The sequence below is a fragment of the Pagrus major genome, chromosome 2 (genome assembly GCF_040436345.1).
Source record: "Pagrus major chromosome 2, Pma_NU_1.0".
Classification (NCBI taxonomy): Eukaryota; Metazoa; Chordata; class Actinopteri; order Spariformes; family Sparidae; genus Pagrus; species Pagrus major.
This window is the reverse complement of record NC_133216.1, coordinates 16,903,558-16,930,858: the sequence shown is the minus strand read 5'-3', so window position 1 is coordinate 16,930,858 and position 27,301 is coordinate 16,903,558. Positions and strand designations below refer to the sequence as shown.

The 27,301-nt window shown below is 40.9% G+C and overlaps 2 protein-coding genes across 2 annotated transcripts; one reads left to right on the top strand and one right to left on the bottom strand.

Annotated features, from left to right (window-relative positions):
• The first annotated feature begins 465 nt into the window (after window positions 1–465).
• LOC141013035 (BICD family-like cargo adapter 1) lies at window positions 466–19,086 on the top strand. Its single transcript, XM_073486576.1, has 10 exons — window positions 466–871; window positions 3,338–3,553; window positions 9,274–9,393; window positions 10,602–10,748; window positions 11,227–11,409; window positions 13,456–13,620; window positions 15,008–15,085; window positions 16,376–16,488; window positions 16,764–16,884; window positions 18,158–19,086. The coding sequence occupies exons 1-10, from the start codon at window positions 620–622 to the stop codon at window positions 18,404–18,406; spliced, it is 1,644 nt and encodes a 547-aa protein (XP_073342677.1). The 5' UTR covers window positions 466–619; the 3' UTR covers window positions 18,407–19,086.
• Window positions 19,087–22,045: 2,959 nt separating this feature from the next.
• Window positions 22,046–24,485, bottom strand: LOC141019907 (cilia- and flagella-associated protein 337-like). Its single transcript, XM_073494937.1, has 3 exons — window positions 22,768–24,485; window positions 22,146–22,374; window positions 22,046–22,078 (listed from the first exon to the last, which is right to left on the bottom strand). The coding sequence occupies exons 1-3, from the start codon at window positions 24,483–24,485 to the stop codon at window positions 22,046–22,048; spliced, it is 1,980 nt and encodes a 659-aa protein (XP_073351038.1).
• Window positions 24,486–27,301: the final 2,816 nt, after the last annotated feature.

Here is a 27,301-nt window from a genome sequence, read left to right as displayed (position 1 = left end):
TTTACTTTTACTCAACTTTACTTTTATCTTTACTTTTACAACACTGATGTGTATACATAATATAATATTTTATCTTCAGATGTTATCTTATTACTATTAGTCTTTTAGTCTTACTGTGAGGACATTTCACTGCACACTGTACTGTACAATCTGTGAATGTGACAAATGAAGAGCCTTAAACCTTGAATTGTATATTTTTGGATACCAGACATGTGTGGACTCAATGCCGTGGTCGTTTTGACGCAGTAGTTTGTGGTGGTGGAGGCGATAAAGCAGAATTACATTTGATCACATCATGCATCATTTTCCACAATTAAACACAGTCATAGAGAGCGAGGCTGGGCGAGGACAGGTATCAGTGTGGTTGTTGACAGTGGGGTGGTAACAGTGGCTCAGGTGACTGAAGGAAACTCCCCCTGGAGACAGACAGACATCTGCTGCTGACAGACGGAGCAGCCTGTCCTCGCTGTGGAGCTCCAACCTGCAGCTTCACCCACAGACAGCAGCAACACTCAGTCATGGATGGACAACTTCTTCACACGTGTGTCTCTGTGTCTTTGCTTTAAAAACACTATTTATTATATAGATCATCATTCGGGAGGCTTGAGTTAACTCGCTTATGAGTATGGATCGACTGGATGAATGGGGCTTCAAGTCCAAGACTATGGACCTGGAGGAGGATTTCTACTTTGACTACGGAGCCGAGGAAATAACAGATTATCAAGACCCCAGTGAACTTGTGGCTGCTTTGAAACAAAAGGAGGAAGAGGTTATTTTGGCAGCTCAGCTGGGAAACGCGTTGCTCCTGGAAAACCGACAGCTGAAAGATCAGAGCGACAAACTTCATGAACAATACGCGGACAAGCTGGAGGTAAGACGGCTCTATAAGCTCCTTTTTAGCGGTGATATATGGTGTGAAATGAAGCTTTTACATGATGTATGTGTTGTTGAGGACGCGGTTTCTGACAATGTTTGAAGGGGGCGGTGAAAATGAGGCTAAATGAAGTTTCCTGTCGAGTAAATTCAATTAATACGCATTAGAATATCGACTTTAAAGCCACTTTGTGAACCAGAATAGAAAATGTTGTAATATTTCTTCAACAACGTGTTCATTAAGATCATTGTTATTCAGAAATGTATGGTAACTATATGACTAATACACCCAGTTGGCAGCTTCTTTGTTGTTATACGTCCAGATAACAACTTTAGATATAATAGAGAGCAAATATTTGACTTCCTGACCATAAAGATGGAGAAAGAACACATGAATGTTGTGACAGACAATGGGTCAGCACCCTAATGATTATTATCTTGTTGATTAATTTAATTTTCTAACTCCCCAGAGCCCAACGTGATGTCTTCAAATAGCTTGTCCCTGTCCAATTACAGTCCAAAACATAAAGGCTCTTTATTTACTATCATAAATGACGAAGAAAAGCCTCACTTTTAAAGGAGCACTATGTAGTTTTAGGGAAGACAATTTAATCAGAAGAGAAAGATCTTCATTGGCTGATTTTTAAAAAAATTTTTATGCCTGAACAAACTAAATAAACAAAGTCTCTTTGTTTTCATGACTGAATAAACAAACTGACCTTAAAGGACAACACAGTGTCATACTGTTTTACTTTGTTTATATGTGGCGGACCCTGCCACCTTTCTAGCTTCAAACATTGTTCTGGGGACCTTATTTTCCTCTGAGAACAGCTTGTTTATTCAGTTATGGAAAAAATAAATATTTCTGAGTTGGTATTACGACCTCACTAATGTAAGAGTGTAAAATTGCCCCTTTAAGCAAATGTTGGACATTTTTGCCTGAAGAACTGGAGGCCGCTATGATAAATGACCGGCTTCCAGGACAGCACAGAAGTTCCTCAGAGCCAGTCCCTTTAACTAAAACTATCAATGAATGTGTAGGAACAACAGTTTTGACTTTCTGATGTATTTTATGTCAAAGCATATTTAGCATTTAGCATGCTAACCATGCTAATCCAGGTCCAAAATACCGGTGTTAGCAGTGTAAACATGTTCAAACTTCCATTCTGGACTGCTAGCTGCTCGGCTGGCTCAGCTAACTACCTATTGGCGGGCCGGCTGCCATCCTAAAGCGTCAGTATTTGACGAGTTGGGAGTGAGGCTCAAAAATCAACTTTTAGTACAAAAAGGACCTTGAGATCACATGCAATAAGATATTGCTTAATTGTTTAAAAAATAAACCTCTAAATCTCAGGAGCACCGATGTGATCAATGAAAATGTTTATTTGCGCTTGACAGTTGCAAATAGTCGCACCCTGGAGCCCCGATTCACATTTATTAGCAAAAACAGGCAGAAGAGTTTGTTCCACATGAAATTATTGCTGCTAAAGTTTCCTCAGTGGGATCAGGGTCACTGTACTCTCTTTCTTTTGTGTTGTTTGTTTGACGACGAAAGCTTTTCTAGCTTACATCTAATAAAATGTTTCTCAGACAAGTTATCTTCACAGGTTGTGTAACAACTTGGCAACCTGCTGCTGTAGAATCAAACCTATATGGCTCCAACTCTTTTTGAGACATCAGCAAATTTCGTTATGTAATACAGGGTGAGAACTGCAGTTAATGTGTCTGCATGTGACTTAGTGATGGACCTCCAAATTTAATAAATACCTACAAAACGGCAACCTTGCAGCAGTGAAGCAAGAGGCAGCAGGTGAAATGAGGTCGTCTGCAGACTTTTACATGTTTGTCTTGGTTGTGAAGCCTCCTGCACACCTGAGCGGTTACGACAGACTAAATGATGGCCCCATTGCTGTTCTCAAGGTGAAGGCTGCTGATGTCTCCTTCAGATGTTCGGTCTTTAATCTTATCAGGTGCGACTAAATCACAGAGTCAGGGCAAACTGTAGACACAGTGGTTCACTTTTCAAAGTACAATAAAGATGTGGCAAAGACTTATCTGCCCAGAGACAGATCCACACATTGATAAATATTTATACTTGTAAGGAATGTCAAGATGCAACTAACGACTGTTGTACTCATGAATAATCTGCTGATTACTTTCTCAATTAATCGATTAATCATTTAGTGAAAAAAAGTGATAGATTCCCAATTTTGATGACTGATAGTTTCGACTCTATAAAAACAGATTAGACGACATAAATACTTTCATTTTCTATGAGCCTTTTCAACTCTGAATCAGACTTTCTGGCACATGTTGTCACTCAAATTTCTTTTCAAAATAAAACATCATCACTCTAACATCCTGTTGCCAGTAAGGATCATTTCCTTGCATCATAATTTCCTTATAAGCAGCTCGTGTTGAATTACTGTAATGGATCAACATCAATCTTTCCTCCCCTATGTAGGAGCTGGAGCAGGGCAGGCATGAGCTGCGGCAGAAGCTGGAGGGCTGCCAGTCCCAGTGGGAGAGCCAGGTGGGCGACCTGGAGAGGGATGTGAGGGAGCTGAGCGCCCAGGTGGAGCGGCTCACCCAGGCCCTCAGCGAGGCCGAGCGGGACAAGAGTCGAGCCCAGCTGGAGCACGGCGAGCACACGCAGAGGCTCCGGGAGCAGCTCAACACTGTGAGTCCCACACATGGAGATGTTGAGTGTTTGAGTTCAATGTCTGCATCACATTAACTGAAGGGTGCACAGATTTATTGGCCAAACTTCAATACTGGCTGTTCGTCTTATTGACTGCTCAACCTGTCTGCAAATAAGATGACTCTCGCTGATGGCCGATGTTTTCATGTCTTGCACGTTGCCATCGGTTTTTAAGGCTATATAAAGGTCCAGTTTGTAGAATTTAGCAGTGAGGTTGCAGATTGCAGCAACAAGGCAGCAGACTCCATGGAAGAGGACCCACTCCCTCTGTAGAGTTAAACAACTTATTCTACAGTAAGGAAAACATAATCAATCTTAGTTTCAGGTGATTATACACTTAAGAAAACACAATTATGAATATAACATTCAAGTTCTGCCAATAGATCCTCCGAAATCTCCCTAAATTCTACACACTGGACCTTTAAATACTGGAAAACTCTTGTCATTGAGTCGGTAGTTGTATATCAGGCTAGAAAGGCTTTTGAAGCACTTTTCAAAAAGAGAGTCTATCTATGGGTTGTGGACAAAACTAGAAAAAAAAATCTTTCTTTTATGTGGACATGAAAAACAACAAAAACAAAACAACTAACTAAAAAAAAACCAAAAGCTGCCACGGTATCAGCCAAGGATTTCCCAATCAAACATAATAACTATAGAGCTCGGTTCAAAGAAGGCCCCTTGGCTGCGACAGGTAACTGAGCCTCTGTGAAACAAACACCTGAGCCGTGGATCCAAAGCTGCAGCTCTGAGTCAAAGCAGATAAGACGAGCTGTCACCCAATCCTGAAACTCGATGTTCTTTGCAGGTATCAGTCTGACTCAGTCTGATCTGCAGAAGGCCAAACTCTCAGGCTGTTTATAGACTCACACTTTACAGAGGAAGGCTGCGACAAAACACTTACTGGTTAAAAGTTTTTCATCTGAGCAGGAGAGGCATGAGTGGAGTTTGAAAGGCCGTAGTTATGAAACAAAATCTGAGTTGTTGGTTTCAGGCAAATGATCCGTGCCACTGTGGAGCAGAATGGAAATGATATGTAAACAAGAGAGGGAGGGAAAGCAGTGCCATGATTTACATTTACATTGAGGGCATTTAGCAGACGATTTGTTCCAAAGCGACTTACAGTTCAGTATCTTGCCCAAGGACACTTCGACATGCAGACCAGAGGAATCAAACCAGCAACCTTCCGATAACAAGACGCTGGCTCTACCCCTGAGGCACAGCCGTCCATGATTTGATTTTGGATGTAGGAAAGAAGGAGTCGAGCGTAGAAACGACCTGGAAGATGCATGTTTGTTGATTAAGTGGAAAAGAATTCAACACATGAGATTAGAGAGAAGATAGAAAATTAATCCGCATCTATTTTTGTAATCATTAAGTCAGTTTTTACCAAAATTCCAAATATGGTGCGACTCCAGCTTCTTCAAATGTGAGGATTTTCTGCTTTTATCTGTTTTGTATCATTGTGAACTGAATGACTTTGAGTCTTGGTTGAACAAGACAAAATATTTGAAGTCTTCACCTTGGACTTGAGAAAACTGTGACTGGCATTTTTCACTTTTTTCTACATTTAACATTTCTCGAGACAAAAATGTGCAGATGAATCGAATATGAGATATGAGCTCATTTTAATCTGTGTAACCAGATTCCGTTTACTCATTAACATGACGTTAACTTTTAACTAAGTGCGTAGATACTCGTGTGACGTAATGGACAAAAAAAAAAAAACTGGCAACAAAAGCTGACTCAAGTCATTATCAGACTTTTTGAATCGCATATTTATGATCTTCATCGTTGCAGCTGAAGGAAACACTGGGAGGGAAATCAAACTGGTGACATAATTTATAACCTTTTATCTGTTATAACAAGGACGGGCTGATTGGATCACACTGTTGGACAACCTTGAGTGTTTTTCCAGCCTGAGAAAGTGGGGCATGTTTCACTGAACATGACAGTCGTGAGGTCGTTACGTTACACATGACAGATTTCTGAGCAAAATGAACAGTAAAACTGAGCTCACGAAGTTAAAAATGAATCCAGATAGCAGTGTGCTCCCTCCCATGAGTCAAGGTCCGCAGAATAAGGAACTATGTGCGTCTTTTCTCTCAGTGTGGTCAGGCTGAAGGACTTTCTGAGGCAAACAGACTCCCTAGAAGTTCAGGAAAAAGTCAATTTAGATAAAAGGTGCTATCTCTGCCTCTTACGGCTGCTGAGGGAGGAGGAAGTGGAGAAAATGTTTAATTTGGCTGCCTGGCATTAGGACATGGGCGACTCTGGACTCTGTGTGGTTGTAAAAGCCGGAGAAGAGAGCGAATGTGTGTGAAGAAGCTTCATGTCTGACGCGGTGACGGTTGCTGTCGGTTCTGTTGTGGTGAGTTGTGTGTTTGTGATTATGTGTGTTTGTACAGGCACTCCCACAGATATGAATGGAACAGAAGGCTGTGCTCTGTGTGTCCTGATCGGGCTTTGGTAGGCCGGTAATTACAGTACGTTTACTCTGTAAAATGGCTGAAATTAGTGAAAAATGCCTTTGGGTCTTTAAGTGCCTTGATTTGTCTAAAAAACAGCACAAAACCCAAAGATATACATAAGAAAATCAGCAAATATCCACATATTTTGCTCGTAAACAATGTTTGAATCAGGAAAAATTTGGCACTTTTGCTTTATTCAAACATTTAACTGATCAACAAAAAATTTCTGGATGATTTTCTGCCTCGACTAATCATTTCAGCTCTGTTCAGAGTTTTGTATAGAGTTAATTTATGCCCTATAGTCTTTTTCTGCCTCTTGTGGATTGTTAGTCTACTCATAATGAAGAGGCTGAAACTCTGTATCCTAACTGTGAGAGTGTATCCAGAGCATGACAGGAATCTGGAGGAGGGTGTCGGTATCGAACCACAGAAACCTGAACGAGAGAAAAAAATTCATCGTGTTTACCAGCAACAGAAAAAGAAAAGCAAAGCAAAGCTCTGATATGAGTGGAAAGATTTCGCTGGGACTCTCCATCCTGGTGCCTTTAAGGGAAGCGGCTACATGAAAACAATGTTGACGTCTGCCAGACGGTCACATGGTTCAGAGCTGAATGTTTGGACAGTTGCGGGAAAGGAGGTGTTAAAATATCAGGGAGTGGTGAGTGATGTCAGGATGTTTTTATTTCGATTACATTACACGTGGTGTCGTTCCTGGAACTGAAAAATAACATGAGAACATTTAATGAGCCTGTGTGGTGTCTGATGGATTCATTGACTCAATGATCATTTATTACTTGACTCAGTTTCTGAAGAAATACTGAAAGAAAGAAAAATTACATTGAGACATGTTGCTGGTTTAGTTTGACTCTTGTGCAAGAAAAGTTTCAACACATCAACATTATCAGTGTTTTAGAAATCGGCAGATAAACACTTCTGCTGGACAAGAAATGCCTAACTGGAAAAGGGAGTCTGATTATTTTTGATGATAAGCAGGAAATGTTGATAATATTAAGTTTGTTTCTTATAAAATATGCCGAAAGGTGAGTTCAGGACATCGGTTTGGACCTGTCTCAAGTAAAAGAAAAAAAAAAGAAAAAATTACATTATATTACTATGAAATTAAAGTTCACATCAAAGTGTTTACAGGTCTTGTGCCTAAGTTGCATTGTCGGTAATGCAGGCACCAACTTTTGAAAAACACCAGTTATAATTTCCACAAACTTCACAGTGACATCTTCAAATATCTTGTTTTTTGATCATCAATTTTCTACTGATTGATTAATCGACTAAATGTTGTATCTGTACTTGTTTTGGTTTTTTTTGACATTTCATAATAAATGTCTAAATGCAGCCCAGATTTTTGGTCCACCTCATAAACTCCTTTTTTTCTCTGTTACCTCTTAACCTCCTGCTCTCCACCTAGTGTCACATGATCACCCTCCCTGGCTGTGGCTCACACTGTGTTATTGGGACGACTGTGACGAATCTCTCACTGTAGATTTCTGTTATTGTAAAAGGAGAGGCCTGAGTTGAGGCGAGCCCCCGTGACCTCTGCTCCCTCTGCCAGCATCAGGCAGCTCACAGACAAAAACACAAAGACAATATACATCAGGCAGAGATATAAATCTTTCATTTGCTCCTTTTGATGTTGCCCCTCATACCCAAACATCCCATCATCCCAGGGGAGAGCCGTCTTTTCTGTGTGCTCCCTGAGGGGCTCGGCTGTAGCTTGGGTAGTCAGCTGTTAGATACCTCAGTGTTTGGACTGAGGCTTGTGGGGGCCGTGTGAGGGGATATCATCTTTGTGCCGCTTCCAAATGGAGCGTCCTCCATCCACTCCTGTTTTGGTGATTCTCAGTGGGTCGCTGCCTCTTTTGTGGAAGGGGGCCCGTGTTGACAAGATAATTCAGCAATAATGACGACCCCCCCCCCCCCCTCATCATAGTGTGTCTGCATGCTATGTTTTGTCTTTGCCCATCAGTGCTGGCTTTACTATTGTCACACACACACACTTCCCACTAATTTTAGCCATCACCCCTGCCTCACTTCCTCTCCACGCTCCTGCAGACACGTACACACAAGCTGTCTCCTCTGCGCGACCCTTATGACGACCAAGTTTACCCTCTGCAGCATTGTTGTCTAATGTGGCATGATGATGTCACAGACAAGACCAAGATGCCCTCCGCTCCATCTGCCGCGGCGGCCGGCCTTTCATCTTGTATTATGTGGTTGTGATGGGACCTGACAGGGGCCCGCCGAACTGCTGAGTAAGGGGAACTGAGGCTCCCAGACCAGGATGAGGGGGTGGGGTGGAGTGGATTGGGAGGCGGATTGGTTGGTGCGATCACTTGGGCTTCGAAGTGGCACCACAGCTCACCAAATAACCATGTGTTTTAGTTTTGTAAAGTTTAAAACTCATCTTGTGTTTTGAGAAATTAGCTGTATTTCTAAAAAAGTAGAACGCTGAGAGCATAAATGAGAAATCATTATTTTACACGTAATGTGACATGTGGTCTGTTTATTATTGGCTGATTTCTTCTTTGCTTTTGATGGATCAGTGATCAGGAGACATGTTGCTTCTTGTTCACTTAAAGAAGTGGTTTCCAGTGTTTTTAGTTTGTGACCTGTTACAGGTCCAGTGTGTAAGATTTAGGAGCAGAAATTAAATATTCATAACTGTGTATTTTATTAATGTATAATCATCTGAAAAAAATCTGTTTTTATTACTCCTTTAATCATCTTGTGACTCCTCAGTTTTGATCTTCAGACCCTTGTGGGAGCTTGAGAACATGTTTTAACTGTGAGCAGTTCTTCCAGCAAACCATCTCTCATCCTCCTTGTGCTGCATGGCCCGCAGCACACTGAGCACATGTTTAATTTCAGTCACCTAATCCCCACCTTTCAGGCAGGTATCATATAATGCTTCATCTCATCTGGGTCTAGATTACAGGATTTTACCGGATATATATTTTGGTTATTTTTAGATTCAAGATTGTGGTCTCAATTCTCTTAAAGCTCAGGCCTGAGGCGAGCTTTGTGCTGGAGTTGACTGATATGATTCCACTTTTCTTGGTCGGAGTTTGATTTCTGGCTGGGTGAACTTTTGTAGCCCCCTCCTCATGTCTAAACCTGAACAAAATGCACCTGCAAATTCAAAAGCCACGTCCCTCTTTTCTTTCACTCCACTTTTGAATCTCATGCGTTTGTTTTCTCTCTGATTTGTGTGTGTAGGCGATGGAGGTGGAGAGAGCCATGTCCAGTGAGCTGCAGGCTCTAAAGCAGGAGCTCCAACAGAAAGGAAGCGCCAACAGGCCGCAGGATGAGGAGCTGATCAGTGCCATGAGGGAGCAGGTAACTAACTGTACTGTGTATGCAACCAAAGCTAATCCCAAATGTAACTGCTAAAAGGATGGTCAAGTTGAATTTTTCCAGTCTTGAGATCATCATGTACTCACACATACAGAATGACCCGAACACACTGCACCAGCGTGTTTTCATATTATATTTCCTGTCAACAGTGTCAAGACAAAAAATCTTACGGTGAAGAAGTGGTAACAGAAGAAACAATGTGGACACATAAAGGAAGCCAATCAAAATAAAATAAGATAAATCATTAAGAAAAAGGAAAAAATGCAAAGATGGGTCAGTGCATTTTCACAATAAAATACTAACGTTTACTTCCTTCTCTGTATCTTTCTTTATATATGTTTAAATAATTAGACCAAATGTCACAGAATCTTCCTCAATAATTTTTTGTCGATTATAGATTTGGAAGACGCTATAGTCTCATTAATTTAAAGATTCATATTTTCGAAAGTGAAGTGTTCATTTTTTTTTTTTTACCATAAAGCAGGTTTAGGTATTATATAAATACTGTGAAAGTACTAAAACACTCAATCCACAGAGAAATACACACAGCCCGTAATCAGAAACTCTGCTTTTAAACAAGCCGTCAGGACTTCCGTAAGGTTGTGATGTCACAACGATACAGCCTCGCCCCCAGCATGACCATGGTTGCAAAAACATAGGCAGTGCTGATGCGGATGCATGATGGGCAGTGCCTGCTCGGGCCTGTGAGAGCTGACCAATCAGAGCAGATTGGCCCCTTAAAGAGACAGGCACTAAAACAGAGCAGTCAAACAGAGGGTGAATAGAGGTGCTGCAGCCCTGGACAGGATGAGAATGACATTTAAGCTTGTAAACACCAAAAATGAGCATAAAATGGAACTTTAAACCATTCAGCAAAAATCTACAACAGTTAATAAAGCCTCCCAGTGCAAGTCCAAGTTCTTGTTTGGATTTACTCACTTTATGCTACTCATTTCCAAAGTCAGGAAAACAAAGTAATATTCCCACATTGAATGACAGGAAGTACCTGCTTCATTTTTACGCTTCCAACAGTTTTATTTCTTTTTAGGGAAAACTTACTGAAATATTTGCTGCACCTCTCCAAACATTGGTGGATTGATAGGATGTGATTCAAGACAAAAGTGGGAGTAAGTCAGAGAAGACATAACTTTATTGTCATAATTAAGATGTGTGTGTGTGTGTGTTTTCAGGTGCTGCGTCTCACTCAGAAGGAGCAGGTGCTTGAGGAGCGTTTGGAGAGTGTGTGTCAAGAAAACACAGAGCTGAGGGCGAATTTGGCCTCTTTACACACACGCCTGGCTCTGCATGACCAACTCAACCAGCAGCAAAGCCAGCAGGTACATACACAAGCTCATGAAACACACACACAGACAAGGCAGCACAACACAGCTCAGTGCGGTTTGATGAATGAATGAATGAAAGAACAACAAAGGGATTTTCTGCTCCGGGTCTGACAGCCTGGGTTTCGGCGGGATTGTGGAAAGCATTGCTAAACAATCAGCTCATCCCCTTCATTGTAACCTTGACCCGCAAATCTGGATTCCACTCATGTTCGTTTGGTTTCTGGTTGGGCTGCAGGAATCTGGCACGTCAGGATTTCTCTCGCACTGAATGCAGAGGAAATAATTACACAAGTGTCTCATGACAGTTTGCACACATGGCCTTGGCTAAAATCACTGCTATGTATTCATATTCATGTCTTGTTAAAAAAATCTTTATAATGATGTCTAATCTTTCTCTGTGTCATATATTGTACTTTTTTGTGCCTGCAGGTTTTGTCTTTATGTTCATGTATGCTCCTTCTTGTGTTTTCAGCTCGCTGAGGCGTTGCAGGAGGTTGAGGTGGTGCGGGGTCGCTCACAGCAGCTGCAGGCCCAGGTGGAGGAGCTTCAGGAGGAGGTGTCGCTGCAGGAAGCCAGGAGCCACGGAGATGCCTCCCTGCTGTCCGAGCTTGAGAGCAGCCTGGAGACGGCAGAGCTGGGAGTCAGCAGAGAAGAGGTACTAAAGCAGATGTTAAAACCTGTAGCCAAAGTCTGATATAGCTTCTTAAATTAGTCACATTGTTGCACTGGGTGACCTTTCCAGAAATACTCAGTAGAGCACTAAATGTGTATGTATCCGCGACTGAAAATAGCTCCCACCAATACAAGATATGTATGCAAAACTGCCAGAAATACATTTGTCTACTTGCTTAGTGCCTTTATAATGTTATAAATGTTCAAAGGTGTTGTGATTTGTGTGAGTTATGAGTAATAAGATGGAGCAATGGTTGTAGCTGGGAAGTTTGAATTGTAGAAATGAGCTTGTGATTCAAAAAAAAAGAAAAGGCAAATAAAACACTTTGTGTCTCCAGAGGGAGCTGGGTGAAATCTGATCAAATTAACTCAAGTGATGTCACTCAAGGACTGAAGACTACAAGTTGCACCTCAATTGGTAGAGCGTGCGCCCATGTATAGAGGCTGTGTCCTCCCCGTAGCATCCCAGGGTTCAAGTCTGACCCCCTTGCTGCATGTCATCCCCTCTGTCTCTCTCACCCTGTTTCATGTGACTCTTCATCTGTTCTATAAATAAAACCGTGACTACATATAAAACAGACAACAAAAAAGAAGCTAGCATATCAGACCAGCTGCAAGCTTGAGGCTACATTAGCTGCTACCAGCATGACACACCTGAATCTCTAAACAATCAGACATTGCTAAAGTTGCATTGTGGGTAATGTAGGTGGCAGGTTTTGACGATTTTTCAGAACTCAAAGCCTTAACGAGTATATTTGTCAAATTTCTAGTCAGAATATCTCAAGACACAATTTCCTTTTAAAGTAACGTATCAGTGAGATATAGAGACTTGCTTTTAGACAATTTACACTAATTCCATTGCGTGAATGTTTTTGTTTTAATTATTACAAGCAAGAAAGCACCTTGTACTTATTTATTTATTTTTTTGTCCTCATTTTTAAGTGGCATGTTTCCAACATAGAATTAAATATACGATGATAGAGGATTTTATCCATAACCAACCATCTTAAATGCTCTCATAGATGCCTCATGATGCAGAGTCATTGTACAATACAACAGACACAACCAGCCTCGACCACGAGGCAGAGAGGCTGTGAATCAAACTCGGTACTGTAACTGACAGGAACAGCAGAACAGTTTAGTTTGGGAGTGGCTGCACTGACTTTATCTCCACGCTGTGGTTGGCAAGTGTTCGTTTTATGGTTTGTTCTATTGTTGTTCTGCCTACAATGATTCATGTCTGTTTTGAGGGGAAATTGTTTTCCTGCGATGACTGGAAACGAGAATATTGTACAGTAACGACACCAGAGAAACATCATCTATAGGCAACATGTATAAATGTGGTTGTAGTGAGAGGAACATGCTGACAGAACATTTTGTGCAAGTTCTCTTTGACAGTGTGACTTGGGTGTGATGTGAGGACGTACCCTGCGAGGAGAAGGTGTGATCTTTCAAAGTGAAACATCACAAAGACATATTAGATAAGACTTGTTGCAGGAGTTTGAATTATGTCTTAGAGGAAAAGGAAAGCTGTCTTCTAATTCTCACTCTCTGCCGCTATTGTTTTGTTCCAGCAGGAAAATGTGATGTTTCACTGCACTCATGTGTCACTCACTACGTTTCCTGTTTGTCAAAGCCACATTGTAGAAGAGTTTCCTTGTTTTACAGGTTTCTACACAATTACACCTGTGTCTGTGAACTTATCTAATCTGATATCACGCCTACTGTATGAAAACTAACCTTTCAGATATCTTTGTTGAGTTATCATGAGATCAGCCTCATCATGTGATATATTTGACTCAAGGACGTTAGATAAAGTGACGTAATGCTTATGTAAATACCTGGCGAAAAAGAGACCATGTGCCTGAAAATAAATACTTTGTTTTGACCCAGCCATGTGTCATTTTTTTATCAAAACATCTGAAACATTAGCTTTTTAAATGTAGCACAGATATACAATAGCAGCCCCTAAGCTATACCAATTGTTTTGTGAGAGTAACTCAACACTCTATGTCTCCTCTCCTGTTAGATGAAGCAAGAAATGGGCTCCATCCTTCAGTTACTGCACCCGCTGACCCAGGAACTGAGCAGCCCGGGGAGGTCGGGGGTCGTGGATCAACAGGAGGACCTGCAGGCCATGCTGCACCAGCTGAAGGGAGTGGCCCAAACTCTGGCACAGGCATCCAGCCCTCAGGTGAGCGCTAGTCATGCAGAATGAGAAAGTGGGACAGGAGAGGAAATGCAAAACAAAGGACCAACCTTGTTCGGTGGAATCAAAGGCGCAGATTCAACTTTAAGGTTGGGCATTCACAAGAAAACAGAGGCTTTGTTTACATGAAAATGAATAATCCAGATACCAACAGGTGCAGGGTCGTCCACCAAAACACTGGTTGTCATCTGCTTTAAAGATATTTGAAATAGTAGAAAGGACTTTATTAGTTATAATCTAGGCCACAGAGCAGGTAAAATAATGCGGAGTCATGATGAGGATGGGAAACGATCACTTTTTGGCACGACATCTGGACTGACAAGACCAGACCAGGTGCAGCTTCCGCACTGTTGCTGCTTGCAAACAGAAACAGCATAAATCATTATTTAATCAGGTGAAAAATTCTTCTTTCAAGGCAGTTTTTAAAATCATTAGATTTGTGTCATTATACGAAACATATAGATAATATTTAAATCCCTATGTGCATTTATGGATACAGCCACTAGGGATCTCAGTGAGCCGTGTGAACGAATACAAACTGCACCATTGGTTGGGATAAAAGGAGGACAGGAAGAATTACACTTTAGCTTCTATATCTTATCACATATTTTTAGCTGTATGGCTTTTTCTCCATCTAGATTGTTTTGATGTGAGTTGAGTTTTGGAGATATCGGCTGTGGAGATGTCATGACCCGGTTACTCAAGATATCACGGTATCATTGCACAGAGGAGAGCGTGAGCGAGATCTACTCATAGATGAGAGGCTAGCAACCTAACGAACACTGTCACAAGCACTTTTTTTTGTCGCTTTGTGCTCCACAAGTGTCATCTTACACCAAAACAGTCTAGATGAATAAATAAATAGCACCACAGTTAAGGACTAGGATTTTGTGGTGGACTATCCCTGTGAGAAAAGAAGACATTTTAATAGCATGTGTTTTTTTACCATTATCTTCAGTACTGCACAAAAAGCACAAATCATGGATCCAGAGAGGAGCCTTTCACATACCACATTCATTCATTTATTCACAGTTAGTCTATCTACCCCCTAGTGGCATTTCGAGGCACATTGAACCATGCTGAAGAAGTGTGTGTCCTTGTTGAATTATTGTAACTGAGAGTTTACATGCTTTACTAAGCCTCTATTTGCCACAAGCGAACATATATAACTGTTCAGTTGTGTCTCGTGGCGTTTGTGTTCCACTCAGATCAGTAACAGGCATTTATCACTGTAACTTAATATTCCCGCTTGCCCCTTCCTCTCCTCGGAGCGCCATGCAAATAGGCCAACGCCACAGAAAGTCCTTTTGGTGTAAACCTCTGTGAAACGCACGGACGACACCTAATCTCTCTGTTAACGTCTCTGTCCCAGGAGCTGAATCGAGCCTTTGTCGACAGGACGGTTGATCAGTGTGGGAATCCGAGTGTGGCGCAGGAGCTGAGAGATCAGGTAACGCAGTGATGAACGGACACATCTGTCAGGGAGGAGCAGCGCCCATAGAGGCCCATTATTTGTCAGTACTGAACATTGCTGCTGTCACTGCAATCCATGTTAGTGTTACAGACAGATTCAGTGACCTTTGAGAACATTTTTACTGGAGCTACTGTGTATTTTCAAGTTTGATCCTTTTTTGCCTCAAAATGACTGTTTGCTACCAACTTTAATTGGGATAAATTCAATAATACAGTGCATGACTTGGAAAGGTTTTTTCAATTCATTTTAAATTCAGTACATACATACATACATACATTTTTTTAAAAATTGAATTAAAAATTGAGTTTCCATCTGATAAAGCTCAGGATAGACAGACACAGCCAATGCAAGCTTCTCCTCCATTTTCTGGATTACCAGGGTGACGGGAGACAAGTCTGACCGATCTAATATATGATTGGTTGCCGGTGACGCCACTAGCGCCTTTCGGAAAAGTTGGGAGATTTTCAACTCAAAGTGCTCGGAGGGGATGCACAAAAAACACATTTACATCTTACAACCTTGAAAGACTAACAACACTGTTAAATGCACTCTTTAAAAGTTCTATTTTATTCATAAAAAATCACTAGAATAAATGTTCAATATGTACGTTTCTGCCAACCAAAGATATGTTGAAACTTTACATTTCTTTAGGTTCAATTTCGTTTGATGTTGTGACAATGCTGTGCTTATGCTCTGTTTATGTTAAAAAAAACAAAAACCCCTTGGTTAGGGTTAGGAAAGGGTCTTGTTTTAGCTTAAAATACCTCTTTTTGTTGACTGGCAATGTCCTGACATCTTGTTAAAAGCTCCTGGTTTTTGTGGCCACAAATATGGCTGGAAATTGTCTTGAGGTCACCTTAAAAATATTCAGTGAGTGTGGGCTTACAAATGGTGAAACACAGTCCTTACCATTGCAAACTCCTCCACCTCCAAACATGAAAGTCAACTCATTGAGATGGATTGTAAACGTAATAGGAAACTAATTGTAGAAATGTCAGTATGGTACACATGACATATACAAATGTCAACATGTTGTATGGTTTGCAGAAACATTAGTTATTAATTATTTTAATTAAACGCTTGGACTGATTTTATTACGTTTCAAACTCAAACTGTGTCTGCAGAGGAATCGAAAGATTAAAAGTAATAATATAGAATGTTTCAAAGGAATAGGAATTATTATTTGTCATTTGAAGGCTGTGTTTTAAAGATATATACAGTTGGTTTCACATGGTGGTTAAACACGTTCATTCCTTCCTCCTGCAGAACGTCCAGCTGCAGCAGGAAAACACTGAGCTGAGGCAGAAGCTGCAGAGTGTACAGGAGCAGGCTGACGTCGCCCAACAGGCCATCAGAGACCGAGATGAAGCCATAGCCAAGTAAGAAGCAATTTTTTTTCAATATTCTCAGTATAAATACTAATGATATCCAATGTATTAAGATTCATATACATGTTTGTTGTACAAGAGCAGCTATTATTGATTTTTATCTATGACAATTCTGTATATGTTTGGTCAAAAATCAAATATTTACTGTCATTTCTAACAACAAAAGAGCCATAATTCATTGTTTTCCTTTAAGAAAGCTACTTGGAGTTTGACTCTCTGGTATTTGACTGTCATGTGACTGAACAGATTTAATCTTTTCTTGTTAGGAAAAACCTGATGGAGGCAGAGTTGGTGAGAAGTAAAAATGACATGATGTCCCTGAACAACCAGTTATTAGAAGCCATCCAACGTAAACTGGAGCTGTCGCAGGAGCTGGAGGCCTGGCAGGTAGGGTCCCATCCAGTCTACTGTGTCCTAAACCACCTTAAATCGTATCTTGTGCTGTCTCTTTCCTACAAATTGCTTTGGATCTGAAACCCCTAATCAATACATTTGATTTACACCGTTAAAATCTGCATCACAACTGATGAAAAATCACTTTTTGAGGCATGCTGTCTGCAGTTTTAGTGATAATTTGACAAGCCTGGAAAAGGGAAGTATCTCAGTTTGGTGTCCTCAGCGGGGGGTCAGGGACAGACACAGCCATATCTCTCTCAGCGTTGTCAGTTTGGAGGGGAATGAGCACCAGGTGTCTCTTTCTCTGAGTCCTTCTGCTGCTGAGTCACTATGCCAAGCTGAGCCATCTGCCGGAGGGTCTGATCGCTCCTGTATTAAATAATATAATGCAGATAATACTTGAACGAAAAGGATGATTAATTTTGTGGAGAAGTCACGTTTGTTAGCTGATATATGGCTAAAACCATAATCAGTTGTCCTGTTGTAGTTGGATTTCTAATACAAAATATGCAAAAATTATAAATACAGGTTTTCAGATACAAACCATTGACAACTGTACACATGAAGGGGTGTGACTTTGTCCCTCTATAAGACGTTTGCAGCGTTGCTGTCCTGTGTCCTTTGTGACAATGTATTTTCCAACTAATCTGAGAGGGTTAGTTTCAGTTTATCACAAACATTCATTTCACTGGACAAGAAGGGCATGAGCTACTGTAATCTGAAAACTAAGTAACTAAAACTGTGTGATAAATGTAATGGAGTAGAAGTATAAATTTACTACTTTTACTAGTTACTTTAAAATGAAAATACTAAAGTAAAATCCAAGTACGCCAAATTTGTGCCTCATCAAATATGTACTATTTCTACTGAATTTCTGCAGTACTTATACAGTAAATGTACTTGGTTGCACCACTGTGTCATGTTGATGTGTTTTTCAGTAGTTTTTGGACAAAGCTACAGTATATCAGTGATTGACTACACAGACAATACTTGTCAGTAGGAACAATTTATCGTTGGTTTGATCTTTTTGTGGGATTTGTTGTTGAAAATACATTGACTGATGCGTTGATGTCAAAAGAAATGCATGCGACACCAATTCACAGTGACAAAAATAGTTTTTAAACCTGATACAGTCAAATGACTATACGTTTTAATGATATAAGGGCAGTGTTTATGCCTGGTCTTGCCCAACATGAGACACCAGCCTGAGTCCCTGCACCTCAGAGTTCCTGCTCATTTCCTCTTCCTCCCCACCTTTCCTCAGGACGACATCCAGATCATCATCAACCAGCAGCTCAGGTCGCAGCAACAGTCGGAGCTTCCTCAGAAGAAGTCCACCTCCAACGGCATTTCCTTCTTCCGCAGACCTAGCAAGACGCCCTCCACCTGGACGCGTCAGCCCTCCACCTCGTCGTCCTCCTCCATCTGGAGTTCAGACGCTAATCAAGACAAAAACCAATCCCCCTGGAGGGACTGGTTAAGACGGGGGAAAGGAGCACAGTATGACAAATAATGGACAATGAGCACTGAAGAGAGGTGAGAGTGCAGCTTCCTGAACATCATGTAAATTGAAAAGAAGCCATAAAGACACTTTTAACTCAGTGATGAACAACAGAGCCACGTCAGACAAAGACTTTTGAAATAGACACTTACCTGCACACATTTCACTGAGAGGCTGAGCCTTCCTAAAATTTAAACTATGGCTACCTGGAACACTAACATTTTCACAGAATTGCATTCAAAGGTTTGCTTGAGACTGTAAATATTGTGCCTTATTTTGTAATATTGTGAATGTCTCAGACTTAATATGGTGTATATGATAGGTGCAAAACAGTGGAGAGTATTTGTTCAGATTATTTAACGTCACAGATCAAAGAGAAGTAAACGATCAAACTGTTGTTTTGTAATCGTACTGAAATCAAGTTGGATGTGAGTTTCATTTTTTTAGTCGGTTTTTCTCACAAGCTAAATATGTAAAAAAAGGAAATAAACTTTGTCAAGTTGATTGTATAAGAAACACTGAATGTTTTCAATTAGTAAGCTGTTATTTTGTGTAATTTCATTTGCATTTGTTTTGTTTTTTTAGTAAAAAAAACAAATTTATTCTCTGAATGAGGACTTGGTGTGCTTCATGTCACATGTGTATGTGTTCTGTGACTCAGTGTTTATTATTAAAGCTGCTTAGTAAGAAAATTGTGTACGAAATACTATATTGATCCGTGAAGGGGAAATTGGGTACATTACATTTGCTCCTTCTAGAATAGAAATATCCCACTATAGAGAGATTATAAGAAATTATAAATAGAAGGATCGAATAAGAGATAAGAGTAAGTAAAAACAGAATAATAAAAAAGTACTAACATGAAAAAAATAACAAGAACAAATGTGCATTTAAACTATAATATGTGAGAACTGTATTTATATACATATAGAAATAGAAATACTACTAGAAATAGAGATGTAATGATATGTACCTCGTACTACACTATAACTATAACTGACTCAGCCAAACTCACTGACCACATCTGGAATCATTGCTGGTTAATTAAATAAAAACATCTGTGTGCGTTATTTTACTCGAAGTAACCTAGTTATAGAAAACAAATACTGTATCACTCTTGTAACTTCTTTTCTACTCATGTCCCACTTTGTACAATTAAGAGAATTTAATCATTGAAACAATACAAAGAGACCTGGAAATTGTCTTCAGCTTAGAGAGAAATGAGGGACTTTCTCATGTACAACATCAAAACACAGCTCTGGCCCCAGGATGACTGTACACTGAGATTGTTTAACAAATACACAAATTGATTAAAAAAAAAAAGTATCTGCGTTGTCCAAAGTCATGAGTACAAATACTGCAGATATACTTAATGTACAGAGCCTTAAGAAAGTAATCAACCTCCTTGACATTTCAGATATTTTGTGCTGTTGTATATTACAGATTTTAATTACATTATTGAAAATAAATTGCAGAGATCTATTTTACAGGGTTTAGAGTTAAATTTTAATTGCCATGAAGCGACCATCTCATATCTATAGTGGCAGACTGAAAAGGTTAAAGATCGACAGCGGTGGTACAATGATTACTTCAAATGCTTTGCAAAACCCACATACTAACCTTCAAATGAATTTTGACACAAATTATTTTCAAGACACTTCTCAGATATCTGCTTTAGTGTATTTAACTACTTTATTCATTTCTTATAAAATTGTGACTTAAGGGGAAATGTAGTTGCCCTCTGAGTCCGAAGTACTCACTAAACAGGTGATAAAGGATAGAAGCTGTGCCTAAACATGGTTGTTTACAGAATCAGAATCTTTTTATATCAATTTGTTGTTTGTCAAGTAAGTTTTCTTTCACATAAATGAAGCAGACCAATCCCATGTGTCTTTTTTACAAGAACAACATTCCAAGGAATATTATATTTTTGTTGTAAACAAATCTGGATTTTGTACTACAGGGATTACTCACAACTATTTATTACCAAGTAGTTCCTGATTAATTCTTCACCTGTTCCTCAGTTAATACTCATTTTTTGTGCATACCTTATTATAAAGTGATACCAGTTTAATTGCTTGTAGTATTACTATTGTTAGTGTCATTATTTTATACAATTTTAATTCAGAAATGTTGTTGATTTCAATGAATATTTATTTATTTGTTTGTTTGTCATAATTCTTTCTTGCCCACACCAGATACATTCATCCAGCCCACATACTGCATGAAATGATGATGATCTAATCTGATCTCAGATCAGGCAAATGGGAGCGGACTGCCCAAGTGCCCTCATTCCACACAGTATGTGAGCCAAATTAGGGTTTCTGGTAGAGTTTTGCTATCTGGGTTCCTTATGAGGACCACTTTACCCAGATAGCAAAGTTGTTGTGTCTCACATCGGGCCCACACTAGACACATTTATCCAGTCCACATGTGGGTCGGATAAATGTGTCTACTACAATTTTGCTATCTGTGTTTGGTCCATACACAGAGAAGGTGCTGCCTATGCCGGTGGACATCGTATAAGGACCTTTTGATGTGTCTCTCTGCTAAATCCTGAGTGCACATCCATAATTGGAGCTAGTCTGCTTCAAATGTGGAGAGACTGTTAGGGGAGAGCTTTGTCTAAGGTCAGTGCCAGCACTGATGACCTGGGTATGATGCAGTCATGGCTTGGCATGTGTTTTTTTTAAATCGTTACGAATTGTGGGGGAACCGGGGCGCCCGGAGTAAACCCTACAGGAACCCTTCCATATTTGGACCTCATTTGGTTCATATATGGAAGGTTGCTGCCAATGCCAGTGACTGGAACTCATGGTCGTGGTTGTTGGACATGGTGAGAGGGCCGCAACTTTTAATGCCTTCCCTGCCTGAAACTTGCTGAAGTCTTTGTTGTGTGGCCTGTGGTGGGTGGGGTATCAGGTGGATGTGGCTTAAACTGGGTCTGCTGCCCTATGAGCTGAACCCTATCAGTGATGGGTGGTAAGTGTACATGCTTCGATGTGTGATCAGACCTGTGCTGCATGTCAGGTGATCTCTTCGCAGCATGATTGTGGTCTGTGGTAAGCTGGGTTTGAGGTGGATGTGGCTTTAAGTGGGTCGAATGTTGTGTGTATGGCTTGTATAAATGCGGTGGTATTCGGTTAGACCCTTCTCTGTCTGGCAGGCTTTCTGGTGGACATGGTATGAGGACATTGTCTTCTAATATGTTTTTCTGGAGTACACATCCATATTTAGTACTGTCTGGAGATACTGCCAGAGCAGAGCTTTGTCCCAGGTGAGTCACACGTCTCCTGCGGGACGTCTTTTGTGCAGGTGGCACATATTTACTCTTGTTCCTGTCTATGTCTTTGTCAAGTTCTGACCTAATCATGTTTGCTTCATTACATTTGGCAAATAACGCACCAGTACTATATTTCTGAGGCCGAATGCTGTCAATAAATTCATCATAGTCTGGTATTGGTGAAAAGCGTATCTTTTTGAAATCATGTTCGCTTTCTTCATGCTCCTCGTCCGAATCCTCCTCAGGGCAGAGTTGCATATCATCTTTCCCAAAGACACCTATGCAGATGCCTTTATTTGTCCATCGACGTACATTGCAGTCCAACCCCGCAGTAATTATGTTGTTACAGGCAGGGTCACATTCAACACTCACCACTGCTGTGGGGTGAGATTGCCAGGACTCTAACAGGGGTGGGGGACACAATGACACACGCCATCCACTTCTGTCCTCAAAAGGCCCATTGCCTGCCTGTCTTTTAAACCCAAATCTCTGAATGTCCCACAGACAGATCCTTCCGGTACTATCCCCAGTCAATAGTATCTGTTCGTTGACATCAGTTGACATGGTTGTAATGACTGCTGCATCATCCTTCACTGCCCTGAACTTTCCTAACAAACCACCTGTGCAAACAACAGACCAGGCATAGATGTAGCCATCATCAGAGGTCAGCAGTGTGGCTGTGTCAGCCTTGGCCTCCCTGGTCTTGAGACATATAATAAGAGTTCCGATAGTCACATCATTCCCAGTCGACTTTGTCCCAGTGCCCTTACATATACTTTGACTGTTCTGGACAGGCAGAATCCCTATAAGGCCTTGAGCGCTTTCACCTGCCATTCGTGTTCGAGGGCTCATACTGGCATCAATCCAACAGAGAACATTGCCATTGTTGTGATCCCAGATAATGATATTTCCACTGCGAGAGGTGGTAATCAGCCTATCTCCGTGCACATCCATTGAGGAAATGTCATTTAGGTAAGAATGTTTCAAAAATCTGTTGTCAAATCCTTCAATATCCAGGTCAAAAATGACCTTGGAGTCCCTTCCAGACACAAACACCCTATCTTTTATGCAGACAATAGCTGTTACGTACTTTTGCACGGTAACAGGGTGAACCGACAGCTTTTTTCCATTGCTGAAGTTCCACCGTCTCACTTTCCCATCCTGGAAAACTGTGATGAGGCTTTGCTGCTGTCCATCAAATGACATGAATGTGCGCCCATTAGTGTTTTTTGGAATGACTTTGAACTGCATGACAGCATTTCCAGTTAAGATATCCCACACTGTCACCACACCGTTTTGGCAACAAGAGATGACCCGTTTGAAAAAGCTGTGATAGAGAGCACAGCACAGGGGCTTTTCATGGGATGTTAACGATTCATGAAAAACATCTGTTCCTTTTCCCAGGCATTTTGTTATGTCTGAGTTAGCCAGGACTAACTCATTGTTGTGTATGTTATAACACATACTAGTGATTGGGGACTGTCCAATGTTCTCAACCTGGATGCTTTGCCTACACAGCCAGCCAATCTCGGACCAGACACGTACATTTTTGTCCTCAGACAAACTGATGACTATTTGGTCTTTAGTATTGTACATAAGGTTGGTAATGGGTTTGACATGTCCTTTTAACGACTCTATGCATACCGTGTGGTTGGGAAACCACACCCGCAATGAGCCATCTGTACCACCAGTCACCAGTTGTTTAGCTGCAGGGGCGTATTCAACACAGGTGAAAAAATCATAAATACCCTCGCTCACGAAGATTTCTGTAAAAACTTCGGTTCCAGTTGGCTGGGGTAGAGCAGCGACGACCATTCTCTTGAATGATTTACCGCAGACGGCAATTGAGTGAAGTGACGGAAAGTATCGGATCTGACTGCAAGCATCATTAAAGGTGGGGATTTTTATGCACTGGAAGTCGCTTGAGTTTTGGTTTAGCAGGGCTGAAACATAAACTGTTGGATATTTCTGCAGAGAGACTTTCTCGAATGCCTCCTTGCAGAAGAGGTCATTTTTCTTTACCCTGTGGGAGATAAACACGGTCAGAAATCCTGCTACATCACCAATGGAAAACACTGCTCTAGTGCCATTGGACCAGTAGTTCATAGCACTCACTTTGCCGTCTTCTACTACTAAAGAGTGTTTCATATCAATATGTGAAGGGAGAAAACGGCAGTTATAGAAAAACAGCTCCCTGGTGAAATTGGAGATGACCAGCTGTTGTAGTTCTCTGATGTAAACCATATCAACAACATACATTTTCTTGATGTGTGATAAAGGAAGTGTATTTTCCCTTTCCCATAATGATAGTTTGCGTGAGATCTCAAACTTGTCAGTCCAGATGCTGAGGGTGCCGTTTGAGGTCAGGGAGAGGTATTGACCTTGCTTGTAGGGCCTGATGACATCTCGAAAGTCAGCACTGTAGTGTTTTTCCATATCATCCTTCAAGGGCAAAAATACCATACCAATGATTGGTACCTGACAATCCTCAGGTACCCTTTGGAAAGATTTTGGAAAGGAGTGATGTATATAGTCCATAGCCTCATATGCCTTGATCTTACTCAGCCGGAAGGCCATCAGCTCGTTCAGGTCCACAGTTCCACTACAGTGTGAGTCAATCTGTGTGTGAAGCGCAGTGAGTTCGTCTTCACTCACTGAACTGTATATTTTCTTCATTACTTCACAAAATTCCTGCTTGTCCAAACCTTTGCCATCATCAGCACCTGCCTCTTTAAATAATCTCACAATCTCTGGGATATCCTGTGCAGCGAACATTTTTTCTGTCTTCTTAGGGCTGTTGTCCTCCATATCTGCGTGTCTTTCCATTTTTACCTTGCTATCACCAATTAACGTAATTACCCTTTGAGGATTAATAACGTTATCTGTCTGTCTGTCTGTCGATCTATCGATCTATTGATCTAAGAGCCAAAATCGATTGTCTTAGGACGGAGGATGTTAGTTAACCAGTGTTCTAGTTTCTGTGAGGTTTGTTGAAATGAGAGAACTCAAAACAAATACAATAAAACAACACTTTATATCAAAGCATTGACAAAGATCAAAGCATTGACAAAGATCAAAACTTTGACAAAGATCAAAGCAAAACCGAATGTGGACGGTCACGGCGCACTGCGCATGCGCGATTCTATCTCGCCACTTCCTTAAGTTGTAGTCCAACAGCCTGCTTATTAGCCAGGAGCTAAACCGGAAGTTAGCCGGCTCGGTCGGTGGAAGCCTCTCGTGCGCACGCTGTATGGGCCCCAATACGTCCGATTCTGGTATTATTATTTTTTTAAATCAGATTTTTGTCTCGGGGAAGTCGAGCCATTTTGGCTTAAAACCTGTGTCCAGGTTTTAATGCAATGTCCCTGTCACTTACCATTGCTATGGCAACCGCTTGGGATGTTTGCAGTTGTAGTGCCGAGAAGAGACTGCTTGCCGAAAAACGACTGCCCCCGATGGGAACGCGCATCAGTTCAGAGGAAGTGGGCGTAGGTCTACTACGGGTCAGCTGGCAGACGCAGCACCGAGAGAAATGTTTTTTTTTACTGTGCAGTCCTGTAGCCCACGTGAAGAGGCTACGGAAAAAGAACGGCGCAGATAAAAAAAGTAACCTGATGTTTCCATAATGTAGGCTAGCTGTCAACAATTGATGAGGGTAGATGCTTTACCTTGCCACTTTTATTGTTGTTGTTGTTGTTGTTATCGTTGTTGCAATGTGATTTTACACCGCTTTGATCTATAAATAAAGTCATAATTCAATATCCCTGTTTCAGTGATTTTATAACGAGGATTAGGAAATCAATGCAGAAGAGAATGCAGGAGTGTTTCCACGTCACATTAGATAGCAATCATAATCATAAATTAACTCTGTTAAAATCTGGATTCAAATTAGGAAAAGTCTAGGCCTCCATAGGGCCTCGGCCCTCTCCCCCACTGTAAACAACCACCTGTTTCTACCCTCTTGCTCTGATTTAACCTTTCGGACCTGGTTTGACAAAGGAATAACTAAATTAAAGGACCTTTATAACCAAGGGATTTTTATGTCCTTTTCTGAGCTCTCAAAGAAATTCGACCTACCTAACTCCCATCTGTTCGGCTTCTTTCAGATTAGACATTTTATTCAGAATCAGAACCCCAAATTCCCCAGCCGTCCCCCGGAAACTCTGGTAGACTCTTTACTGGCTCTTGATCCTGAAAAAAGTCAGCTAATTTCTAGCATCTATAGTCTCATCAATTCTACTATTGATAGCCCAGCGTCCGGCCCCAAAGCTTCCTGGGAACAAGAGCTCGGAATTACGTTACCTGATGATTATTGGCAACAAGTCCTTCGGTTGGTTCACTCCTCTTCAATATGTGCGAGGCACAGCCTTCTCCAGTGTAAAGTTGTGCACAAGATTCACTACACTAATTTGAGGCTATCCCGTATTTACCCTAATGTAATTGACTTATGTAATAGGTGCAAACAATCTCCAGCTGACCATTCCCATATGTTCTGGTTCTGTCCCACGCTTGCCACATTCTGGTCCGAAATTTTCAAAACCATTAGTATAGCTTACAATATTACTATCACTCCTGAACCTTTATTGGCCTTATTTGGTACCCCCTTGCACCCTATCACCACAAAAGTCATGCAGACTGTTATGGCCTTTACCACCCTGTTTGCTAGGCGACTCATACTTCTTAATTGGAAACACGTTCAACCACCTTCTCACAACAGGTGGGTGAAAGAGCTGTTATTGTCCATTAGACTTGAAAAGCTTAGATTTTCCCTCAATGGCTCCTTAAACTCATTTGAAAAGACTTGGAGACCTCTCTTAACCCATATTGAATCCTTGACATCTCTGCCTGATTGTGATGACTGAGCCGCCCCCCCCCCCCCTTTTTTTTTTTTTTTTTTGCTCTGTGTATGTATTTTTTGTAAGTATTCTGGGGAGGGAGGGATAAAATTCTGGGGAGGGAGGGATAAAAAGGGATAAAAAGGTAAAGGAAAATGGTCAGAATGGAAGTCAGCTATGCCACATTGCGTTGTCATGTTTTTGCCTGTGAAATTGCTTCCAATAAAAGAAAGTTAATAAAAAAAAAAAGATAGCAATCATATAACACATACTGAGAAATTAGTAAGTGCTATCAGAGGTGGGTAATAACGATTTACATTTACTTCATTACATTTACTTAAGTAACTTTTTGGATAACTTGTACTTTTAAGAGCATAATTATGAATACAATAATGCAGTATATGTAGAACTGTAGGCTAACTGTAACGGATTGCCTTTACATTCTGCATAACATTCTCTGTGTTTGCCAGGTGCATGTACAGTGAATTTGGTCAATATCACTCCTTGCAATAAGGACTTGCAAGGAGTGATATTGACCAAATTCACTGTACATGCACCTGGTTTCCTCTACTATTAATGCTGAAAAGACAGAGAATGTAACCCCTCCCAATCCAGAGTTACAGGGTGCAGTCACTTTTCGGCAGGGCCTGCCAAAAAGTGACTGCACCCTGTAAGTCCTTATTGCAAGGAGTGATATTGACCAAATTCACTGTACATGCACCTGGTTTCCTCTACTATTAATGCTGAAAAGACAGAGAATGTAACCCCTCCCACTCCAGAGTTACAGGG